General features: G+C 46.9%; 1 protein-coding gene across 1 annotated transcript; it reads right to left on the reverse strand.

Moving 5' to 3' along the window:
• Window positions 1-1,953: 1,953 nt before the first annotated feature.
• GOLT1B (golgi transport 1B) lies at window positions 1,954-12,176 on the reverse strand. Its single transcript, XM_040437829.1, has 5 exons — window positions 12,060-12,176; window positions 10,719-10,810; window positions 5,232-5,410; window positions 5,064-5,145; window positions 1,954-2,432 (listed from the first exon to the last, which is right to left on the reverse strand). The coding sequence occupies exons 1-5, from the start codon at window positions 12,082-12,084 to the stop codon at window positions 2,394-2,396; spliced, it is 417 nt and encodes a 138-aa protein (XP_040293763.1). The 5' UTR covers window positions 12,085-12,176; the 3' UTR covers window positions 1,954-2,393.
• Between the last annotated feature and the right edge of the window lie 11 nt (window positions 12,177-12,187).

Here is a 12,187-nt window from a genome sequence, read left to right on the forward strand (position 1 = left end):
GCTGCCATGGTGACCGATCGGAGCCCCACGATTACACTGCTGGGGCTCTGATCGGAGGCTACCACTGCCACCAATGAGAAGGGGGGGGCGCCTGTGGCCACTGCCACCAATGACTATAATACTGGGGGGCCACTAATGAAGATAATTAACCTTTTAAAGTTTCATTCCAACAAGTCCTTCTTGGTGCGTTATTTTTCTTGTCAGTGTGTGCGTGTACAGCGGCGTCTTAAAAAGATTAAAATAGACAAATCCCAGGAACCAGATGGCATACACCCCCGTATCCTAAGAGAATTAAGTAATGTCATAGCCAGACCCTTCTTTCTGATGTTTAAGGACTCTATACTGACAGGGAGTGTTCCACAGGATTGGCGCATAGCAAATGTGGTGCCAATATTTAAAAAGGGTCCAAAAACAGAGCCCGGAAACTATAGGCCGGTAAGTTTAACATCTGCCATGGGTAAACTGTTTTAAGGTTTGCTAAGAGATGCTATCATGGAGTACCTCAATGAAAGTAAGCAAATAACGCCATATCAGCATGGCTTCATGAGGGATCGGTCATGTCATACTAATTTAATCAGTTTCTATGAGGAGGTAAGTTCTAGACTTGACAGCGGCGAATCAATGGATGTCGTATATCTGGACTTCTCCAAAGCATTTGACACTGTACCACATAAAAGGTTAGTATATAAAATGATAACGCTTGGACTGGGAGAAAACGTCTGTATGTGGGTAAGTAACTGGCTCAATGATAGAAAACAGAGGGTGGTTATTAACGGTACACACTCAGATTGGGTCACTGTCACTAGTGGAGTACCTCGGGGGTCAGTATTGGGCCCTATTCTCTTCAATATATTTATTAATGATCTTGCATAGTAAAATATCAATTTTTGCAGATGACACTAAACTGTGTAACATAACTAACACTGAAGAGGACAGTATACTACTACAGAGGGATCTGGATAGATTAGAGGCTTGGGCAGATAAGTGGCAGATGAGGTTTAACACTGACAAATGTAAGGTTATGCACATGGGAAGAAATAATGCAAGTCACCCATACATACTAAATGGTAAAACACTGGGTAACACTGACATGGAAAAGGACTTAGGAATTTTAGTGAACAGCAGACAAAGCTGTAGAAACCAGTGTCAGGCAGCTGCTGCCAAGGCCAATAAGATAATGGGTTGCATCAAAAGGGGCATAGATGCCCGTGATGAGAACATAGTCCTACCACTTTACAAAGCACTAGCCAGACCACACATGGAATACTGTGTACAGTTCTGGGCTCCTGTGAACAAGGCAGACATAGCAGAGCTGGAGAGGGTTCAGAGGAGGGCAACTGAAGTAATAACTGGAATGGGGCAACTACAGTACCCTGAAAGATTATCAAAATTAGGGTTATTCACTTTAGAAAAAAAGACGACTCAGGGGAGATCTAATTAATATGTATAAATATATCAGGGGTCAGTACAGAGATCTATCCCATCAGCTATTTATCCCCAGGACTGTAACGAACGGACTCGAGGAAAGAAGGATTCTACACAAACATAGAAAAGGATTCTTTACGGTAAGAGCAGTGAGACTATGGAACTCTCTGCCTGAGGAGGTGGTGATGGCGAGTACAATAAAGGAATTCAAGAGGGGCCTGGATGTATTTCTGGAGTGTAATAATATTACAGGCTATGGCTACTAGAGAGGGGTCGTTGATCCAGGGAGTTATTCTGATTGCCTGATTGGAGTCGGGAAGGAATTTTTTTCCCCTTAAGTGGGGAAAATTGGCTTCTACCTCACAGTTTTTTTTTGCCTTCCTCTGGATCAACTTGCAGGATAACAGGCCGAACTGGAAGGACAGATGTCCTTTTTCAGCCTTATAACTATGTTCATATAATATAATATGTACACACACACACTGTATATATATATATTCCTTATGACCAGAGCGTTAGATTAGGATTATATTTACAAAACGGTTTATTCCCACAGTAATGACCTGATTTTTTTTTTTCTATAAATCCATTTTCTTTCGAGTCTTAAAAATGTCCAAATACAACGCAGCGTCCTTGCATTTCATGGGAAGCAGCAGTAACAGGAGTGTCGCTGATTTTTTTCTGCTCTTCCATAAATAAAAATTCCTTTTTTTTTTCCTTTTCGGTCCTCCGTGCAGGATACAGCAGACGGCGCAGGCGCCACGGATTCTGCGGCCTCAGACAGACTCATGTACGAATAATAAAAAAAAAACACAGCATCTTGTAAATAAAGATTTGTCCATGAACTTCAATGACTTTTTTGGCTCCGCCCACCGGACATGATGAATAAAGTTCAGAAATGGCTACGAGCGAGCGTAACAGGCTATTTAGTGTGGTGTCCAGATGACTCCGCCTTCAGCGCCGCTCACTCACACCATGTTGTTACTCTCTCCGGCTTTATCTGCAAGCTGAAAGAAAAGAGAAGAAACAGATCAGGTGATAGAAATCGCCATCCGATGATTCCGCCATCATCTAATAGAAAGATTTCTAATCCAGCAGCTCATAAAAAATGGTGGGATCTGGGCTACAGTCTGGGACGGCTTCTGCTGTGGACAGTTAAGCGGCAGGAGCCATTGTGCAACACTATATTCCATGGGAAGGTACCAGACGTGACGCTGCGCAATGTAGCAGCCGCCAGTACCAGCAACGGTCTGCATATGACAGAATTAGTCATTTAAACCGAGCTCCATATAAGTTATGACTGCGTAATTTTCATCACTTTCTAGATGTGCAGCTATCGTAGCTTCCGGTGTGAGGGTCAGTACGTGACGGTGGAACGCGGTGCTGCGCAGCAGAAGTCGCCTCCTCACTGTAGCCTCAGCCAGTGACAAGATAGTGATGACACGTACACAGCTCCCATGCAGCAGCAATAATAGAAGATGACGTTACTGACCAGCACTGCGCTCCGGATCACTCTAGGTGGGCTTTACGAGGGGAGAAAGAAACATTTTTTTTTTTGAGAATTCCTCCATATGCAGAACGGTGTTACATCGCTCTTAGTACGGTCAACAGGCAACACACCCCCAGCCATGGGGTGGGGGGACCCCTCATCTTTCCCTCCATTTAATATTATACACACTGTCCTGACTACCAGGGGTGGGAGGAGCTCAACTACAGGACAACTCCCGCATCATCACATGGGTAGCAACCACACAGCTGTTGCAAAACTACAACTCCCAGCATGCCCAGACTACCTACAGCAGGTATGCCTAACCTACAGCTATCAGCTTACAGCAGGGCATGGTGGGAATTGTAGTTTTACAATAGCTGGAGAGCCGCAGGTTGGCCATCCCTGCTCTAGACATTGTAATAGATTCGTCAATTCCTCAACATTTAAAGCGGCTCTTTCACCTGGATCAACCCTATCCAACCTATAGCCTGGTAGGGTTGCTGACGCTGATTAAAACAATACCTGGAGCACCAGGAGGCGGGCTTATGCGGTTCGAGCACCGCTCCAGCGACGCCCCTGGTGCTTCATCCTGATGCCCCTCTCCTTCAACTCACACCCCCCTCCCTTTAGATTGAGATCTCATGCCTGCACAACCGCTGTCTAGAACGGAGCATGTGCACATCATCTTCTGCTTCATCCCGATGAGAGAAGATGCATACAACGCATGCGCTGTTCACATCACTGAACCCGGAAGTGGCGACATGGTCAGCTTCAAGCCTGCCCCCTGGTGCTCCAATAGCTCATTAGCATATTTATGAAAGTTCACATTTCTCCACCACACTACTACCTACAGATAAAAGATAGGTATGGTTTTAATCAGCGTCCGCAACCCTACAAGGCCTGGTTGTTTAGGGTTGATCAGGGTAACAGAGCCCCTTTAAGATCTCTGCTTGCTGTCATTGACTGGAAACATTCATTATTTACATCCAGAAACTGAAAACTCAGCCGTGTGGTCCTGAAGCCAACTTAAAAGGGCATACTGGTTGTGACCAGTTATCCCCTATCCACAGGTTAGGGGCCATCGGTGGGGGTCCTACCTTTATGATCCCCCAATCACAAGAACAGGGACCCCATAACCCTCAGGGCCCTCTGCAATGCAGAGCAGCAAGTCGGAAACATGCACTGCAGTCCCATTTATCTCTACAGGAGTTCTAGAAATAGCCGAGCACCTTCTCTTGATGTGTTAGACAGATGAATAAAATCTACTGCTCCCAGTTATCAGCCATTCCGGCTGTAGAGAAGCCGACTGTAGGACAGGAGAATACAATCTATTGCTCCTAGTTATCAGCCATTCCGGCTGTAGAGAAGCCGACTGTAGGACAGGAGAATACAATCTATTCCTCCCAGTTATCAGCCATTCCGGCTGTAGAGAAGCCGACTGTAGGACAGGAGAATACAATCTATTGCTCCCAGTTATCAGCCATTCCGGCTGTAGAGAAGCCGACTGTAGGACAGATGAATACAATCTACTGCTCCCAGTTATCAGCCATTCCGGCTGTAGAGAAGCCGACTGTAGGACAGATGAATACAATCTATTGCTCCCAGTTATCAGCCATTCCGGCTGTAGAGAAGCCGACTGTAGGACAGGAGAATACAATCTATTGCTCCCAGTTATCAGCCATTCCGGCTGTTGAGAAGCCGACTGTAGGACAGGAGAATACAATCTATTGCTCCCAGTTATCAGCCATTCCGGCTGTAGAGAAGCCGACTGTAGGACAGGAGAATACAATCTATTGCTCCCAGTTATCAGCTATTCCGGCTGTAGAGAAGCCGACTGTAGGACAGATGAATACAATCTATTGCTCCCAGTTATCAGCTATTCCGGCTGTAGAGAAGCCGACTGTAGGACAGGAGAATACAATCTATTGCTCCCAGTTATCAGCCATTCCGGCTGTTGAGAAGCCGACTGTAGGACAGATGAATACAATCTATTGCTCCTTGGAGGCAGTCATTTCAGTCTTGAAAAAGGCTGGCAGATAAACTGTTGCTCCCTGTTATCAGCCACTATATGCTGACTGATATAGCCGCTCTTCTTATAAACCGCAAATCACTATTATCACAATAGAGACATAGGAATACGAGATCTCACCGAGCTGATCCCAGGTAGATTCAGGATGGATCCTAGGATGGGGACTCTCCGTATGAAGCCGATCACCACCGGGAAGAATCCCCTGTACAAACAAGAGAGCAGATATTATTTCCCAGAGAGCAGACCCTTCCCCATCTACCATCCGAGAGGCAACCCCTTCAGTGTTACCTGAAGAGCAGGAAGAAGCCGTAGATCTCCAGGACCATCCCAATGAGGGGCCAGCCAATAAGCACCACAAACACTCCCCCGAGGAAGAACGCAGTGGCTTTTACTTTATGTTTCTGGAAGAAGAAGCGGAACGTCCTCTCTAGCCCGATGACAAACGCCAGACCAGCCACAAACAGAACCTGGAACAAGATGGCACATGAGAGTTCCTGTCCCTATCACGTCAGTTATACGTCAGTCACAACCAGAGATTCTCTCACAGTTCTGATGTTCCTTCCTGTCATACTCCTGTCACATCTAGAGCTGCACTTACATTTACATTGTGACATGTCCTATTAGGCTGCACCTGCACTGTGCTGACAGGTAACCACAAAACACTGTAAGTGCATCTGGATCAGAGTAATGAACAGTCCTTGGTTTAACTCTTTCCCTGCCAGGGACATTTTTCGTACATCCTTGCAAGGTGCCACGTCAATAGCCAAGAACATCCTTGCTGTTGATGACTATCTCAGGTTGCATAGCAGGTCTCGTTTTAATGGGGCAGTCCAGAATTTTTATATTGATGGCCTACTCTTCAGATAAGCCATCAATATCAGATCGGCGGTCATCCGCCACCCTGCAGGCTGTTATTTTGTAGCGCTGGCACCTGAACTACACAGCTCTGTGCACTGGACGGAGATGGTAACCCCAGCACTGCAATCACCAGATCCGTACACTGTATTCCGGCACCTACACTACAAGGTAAACACTATTCGGCGGGGGTGCCAAGTGTCAAAATCCTAGACAACCCCTTTAAAGCTGAAACTCTAAGCTATAAAACAATACTGGGATGGTGGTGCTTATAGCTATACAGCAGGATTCTGACAGGTTGTGTCTCTGGCTGTATGGCAGCTATCTTCACAATGCGACATGTATGACCTCCTCACATCCTACAGTGCGACATGCATGACCTCCTCACATCTTACAGTGCGACATGCATGACCTCCCCACATCTTACAGTGCGACATGCATGACCTCCTCACATCTTACAGTGCGACATGCATGACCTCCTTACATCTTACAGTGCGACATGCATGACCTCCTCACATCCTACAGTGCGACATGTATGACCTCCTCACATCCTACAGTGCGACATGCATGACCTCCTCACATCTCACAGTGCGACATGTATGACCTCCTCACATCCTACAGTGCGACATGCATGACCTCCTCACATCTTACAGTGCGACATGTATGACCTCCTCACATCCTACAGTGCGACATACATGACCTCCCCACATCTCACAGTGCGACATGCATGACCTCCTCACATCTCACAGTGCGACATGTATGACCTCCTCACATCTCACAGTGCGACATGCATGACCTCCTCACATCTCACAGTGCGACATGTATGACCTCCTCACATCCTACAGTGCGACATGTATGACCTCCTCACATCTCACAGTGCGACATGTATGACCTCCTCACATCCTACAGTGCGACATGCATGACCTCCTCACATCTCACAGTGCGACATGTATGACCTCCTCACATCTTACAGTGCGACATACATGACCTCCCCACATCTTACAGTGCGACATGCATGACCTCCTCACATCCTACAGTGCGACATGCATGACCTCCTCACATCCTACAGTGCGACATACATGACCTCCCCACATCTTACAGTGCGACATGCATGACCTCCTCACATCCTACAGTGCGACATACATGACCTCCCCACATCTTACAGTGCGACATACATGACCTCCTCACATCCTACAGTGCGACATACATGACCTCCCCACATCTTACAGTGCGACATGCATGACCTCCTCACATCCTACAGTGCGACATGTATGACCTCCTCACATCTTACAGTGCGACATGCATGACCTCCTCACATCCTACAGTGCGACATGTATGACCTCCTCACATCCTACAGTGCGACATGTATGACCTCCTTACATCTTACAGTGCGACATGCATGACCTCCTCACATCCTACAGTGCGACATGCATGACCTCCTCACATCTTACAGTGCGACATGCATGACCTCCTCACATCTCACAGTGCGACATGCATGACCTCCTCACATCCTACAGTGCGACATGTATGACCTCCTCACATCTTACAGTGCGACATGTATGACCTCCTCACATCCTACAGTGCGACATACATGACCTCCCCACATCTTACAGTGCGACATACATGACCTCCCCACATCTTACAGTGCGACATACATGACCTCCCCACATCTTACAGTGCGACATGTATGACCTCCTTACATCTTACAGTGCGACATGTATGACCTCCTCACATCCTACAGTGCGACATACATGACCTCCCCACATCTTACAGTGCGACATGTATGACCTCCTCACATCCTACAGTGCGACATGCATGACCTCCCCACATCCTACAGTGCGACATGCATGACCTCCTCACATCTCACAGTGCGACATGTATGACCTCCTTACATCTTACAGTGCGACATACATGACCTCCTCACATCCTACAGTGCGACATGTATGACCTCCTCACATCCTACAGTGCGACATGTATGACCTCCTCACATCTCACAGTGCGACATGCATGACCTCCCCACATCTTACAGTGCGACATACATGACCTCCTCACATCCTACAGTGCGACATACATGACCTCCCCACATCTTACAGTGCGACATACATGACCTCCCCACATCTTACAGTGCGACATACATGACCTCCCCACATCTTACAGTGCGACATGTATGACCTCCTCACATCTTACAGTGCGACATGTATGACCTCCTCACATCCTACAGTGCGACATACATGACCTCCCCACATCTTACAGTGCGACATGTATGACCTCCTCACATCCTACAGTGCGACATGCATGACCTCCCCACATCCTACAGTGCGACATGCATGACCTCCTCACATCTCACAGTGCGACATGTATGACCTCCTTACATCTTACAGTGCGACATACATGACCTCCCCACATCTTACAGTGCGACATGTATGACCTCCTCACATCCTACAGTGCGACATGTATGACCTCCTCACATCTTACAGTGCGACATGTATGACCTCCTCACATCCTACAGTGCGACATGTATGACCTCCTCACATCCTACAGTGCGACATGTATGACCTCCTCACATCTCACAGTGCGACATGCATGACCTCCCCACATCTTACAGTGCGACATACATGACCTCCTCACATCTTACAGTGCGACATGCATGACCTCCTCACATTTTACAGTGCGACATGCATGACCTCCTCACATCTTACAGTGCGACATGCATGACCTCCTCACATCTTACAGTGCGACACGCATGACCTCCTCACATCTCACAGTGCGACATGCATGACCTCCTTACATCTTACAGTGCGACATGCATGACCTCCTCACATCTTACAGTGCGACATGCATGACCTCCTCACATCTTACAGTGCGACATGTATGACCTCCCCACATCTTACAGTGCGACATGCATGACCTCCTCACATCTCACAGTGCGACATGCATGACCTCCTTACATCTTACAGTGCGACATACATGACCTCCCCACATCTTACAGTGCGACATGCATGACCTCCTCACATCTCACAGTGCGACATGCATGACCTCCTTACATCTTACAGTGCGACATGTATGACCTCCTCACATCTCACAGTGCGACATGCATGACCTCCCCACATCTTACAGTGCGACATACATGACCTCCTCACATCTTACAGTGCGACATGCATGACCTCCTCACATCTTACAGTGCGACATGTATGACCTCCTTACATCTTACAGTGCGACACACATGACCTCCTCACATCTCACAGTGCGACATGTATGACCTCCTCACATCTTACAGTGCGACATGCATGACCTCCTCACATCTTACAGTGCGACATGCATGACCTCCTCACATCTCACAGTGCGACATGCATGACCTCCTTACATCTTACAGTGCGACATGCATGACCTCCTCACATCTTACAGTGCGACATGCATGACCTCCTCACATCTTACAGTGCGACATGCATGACCTCCTCACATCTCACAGTGCGACATGTATGACCTCCTCACATCTCACAGTGCGACATGCATGACCTCCCCACATCTTACAGTGCGACATACATGACCTCCTCACATCTTACAGTGCGACATGCATGACCTCCTCACATTTTACAGTGCGACATGTATGACCTCCTCACATCTTACAGTGCGACATGTATGACCTCCTCACATCCTACAGTGCGACATGTATGACCTCCTCACATCTTACAGTGCGACATGCATGACCTCCTCACATCTTACAGTTTTTTACAGACTATATTTTATTTGCACAAGAACTCTGCTACAGTATGTATTGTAGTTGCAAATTAGAATTATTCTCCAATTTTTCCTAATTATTGTTCACTGCAAAGATTTTATATTTTTATACATGCCGTGTTTTCTGCTCTCAGAAAATGTAGATTTTGGTAACATAGAAGGTGTTTGCCATGTACAGTATATATATATATATATATTATTAGGTGTGCATGATGACCATATATGACAAGGCCGCTGTTCCAGTTTTTTTAAGCATGTACATGCTTGTGGTACACATGAGGTCTGTGCACCTATTATTTTTACATTGTGTTTACGTGTAAACTTCTGCCTGGATTTTAGTTTTAGATGAAAATGTTCAATGCATTAAAAAAAAATATAATAATAATAATAATTCCTTTACGCAAAGTTACATGAAGGTAGACATAGTTGTCAATAGTCCATCAAGGTCCCTGCAATCATCAGGTTGTCTGCTTCCAGGAAGTACATAGGTCTTGGGGTGCACTTACTTTTCAAGGACTGTAATCCCTGTATTTTACAAGCTGTTCCTTTTTAAAAAAAAAATAATTTCCAGCTTAAAACTAGATTTTTGGTCCTCCAGTTCTGGTGATTTTATGAAGATTTGTGCATGTAACTTTAGACCCAAGTGGTGTATATAAACTCTGCACAGGCTGAAATGTTATAGGAGGTGTGCTCCATATAACGTTCCGCTTGGGTCTCACTTTTACCCACAAATATCAACTTTTATGCACATTCTATGAAAATTACGAATTTGACGCAAAATTGCATGAACGTGTCTATGTGTATACAGTACTGAGTGGCATTTTGGCATTGTGCCGGGTGTCTACTTTCAGAAAATATGTCGGTACGGGGGGTGGGGCATTTGGCGAGAGGGTTAAACATGAATTCACCCACAATGCAGTGCTGCAGAGAGAAAGCTCTAGGCAGAATGACGTCTATTTATATGTGTAGCACGGGGATCAGCACTCCAGCTGCTGTGAAACTACAACTCCCAGCATGCAAACATGCATGGTTGTTCTAACTCCCATAGAAGAGAATAAAGGACTCTGGGAGTTGTAGTTTCTGATCTCTGGTGTAGCAGATCAAAATCTTGTTCTGTGTCGTTCTCAATGGTTCCGGTCCGGTCTCCTGCACTGCAACATGTGCCCCCTCCCCCACACTCACGTTTCCTATGGCAAGCAGAGCCTTGTCAAAGAAGAGCAGCATCCCGAAGAAGAGGAAGAAGACGCCGAAGCCGGTTAGGCCCATCCCGATCTCTGCAGAAAGAGGGAAAAACGAGCGGGGGTTAGTTTCTGACTTCTTGTGTGAGGATGATGATGATGCAGGCTGTGCTCCCGCTGCTGATCACTAGTGGGCGCCGCCTTCTGAGCAAAGCCGGCAGCAATCACTTGCAGAGCAGGCACCAGTCATTAGGGGTGTGACCCAGAGAAGTCCATGAGAATCAGTCCAAGGGGGCCAAGTTGAATGAATTGGGAAGGGGGTGGACCTTGAGCACGAGCGTCGTTGGAATCCCTATGGGACAGGGATTTGTGATGTCATCAATATGACGGGTCAGTGTGTGACATCACATACTGACCCCCCCCAACGTTTACACCAGTCAATGGCTACAACTTATGAGGTTGTCAACGTTATTTTAGCGCCAATTTGTTATTGCCATATTCTTTTTCCCGGCTGACTAAACTTTTGATTTCTATTCCTCACCATTTTCAAGATGCGTGTAAAGGAAAGCAGGCGCCCACAGCAACCAATCAGATTCCATTTTTTCAGAGCTCATTTGGAAAATGAAAGGTGGAATCTGATTGGTTCCTTTTGGCAACTAATCCAGTTCTACTTTACACCAGTTTTGAAAAATCTCCCCCAAAGTCTATTAGAAGTCAGCAGAGCTTTTCCTTTTACAGTGACAGGTCCATATTCCCTGGACAGGTGTTTGTGTCAGGGGCGTTCCACTCACACCTGTCACACCGTCACTACAGTCTCACACCTTATCGCTCAGGCGTAGTAAACACACCTTGTGTCATGTGATGTGGTGGAGGGGTCCCAGATATTGTGTATGGGCCCCTGACACTTATATGTGGCCCCTGGACCTGCTGATCATATCCAGTTTCTCTTATCCGCTCGCGCACACAATCCCTGGTGACAGGCGCAGTGTAAGGGTTCCTGCCATACTTGTCTGATGATGACTCCCAGCCAATAGGATTTATGACTCTCATCATACGTCGATAACCAGTTTAGAGGGTCAGCTCCTGGGTCTGATCAGAGTGCATTTATTGGTGATCTGCTTGGCTGCTGGGGTAGAACTACAATTCCCAGCAAGTTCTCAGAGCTGAAGGCTATCACTGCATGCTGGGAGCTACTGTAGAGCCGCAGGTCCCCATCACAGTACAGACAGAGATAATGGGGAGTTCTGGGGAAAAGAACCCTCTTTCCATCTAAGATGCAGTGCCTGTCAGCCCCATGCTGCCCATCGGGCGGCGCTATACAAACAGAACGATAAGCATCTCTTACTCTGGGTGTCGGTAAGGGAGATCATGATGGCGGAGTCCTGAGGGGTGACCGGGAACCAGGGGAAAAAACCGGCTGGACACAACAGCCACGTCTTCCGGAAACACGCACAGCAGCGCCGAGCCGCCAAC

This window comes from Bufo bufo, chromosome 1, assembly GCF_905171765.1.
Source record: "Bufo bufo chromosome 1, aBufBuf1.1, whole genome shotgun sequence".
Taxonomy (NCBI): domain Eukaryota; kingdom Metazoa; phylum Chordata; class Amphibia; order Anura; family Bufonidae; genus Bufo; species Bufo bufo.

Coding starts and splice junctions, on each gene's coding strand:
- GOLT1B (XM_040437829.1), bottom strand. CDS start 12,084: ATGATCTCCCTTACCGACACCCAGA. Junction 10,811..12,059: donor CTCCCTTACCGACACCCAGA/GTAAGAGATGCT, acceptor CTCTTTCTGCAG/AGATCGGGATGGGCCTAACC. Junction 2,433..5,063: donor ATCTACCTGGGATCAGCTCG/GTGAGATCTCGT, acceptor CTTTTCTTTCAG/CTTGCAGATAAAGCCGGAGA.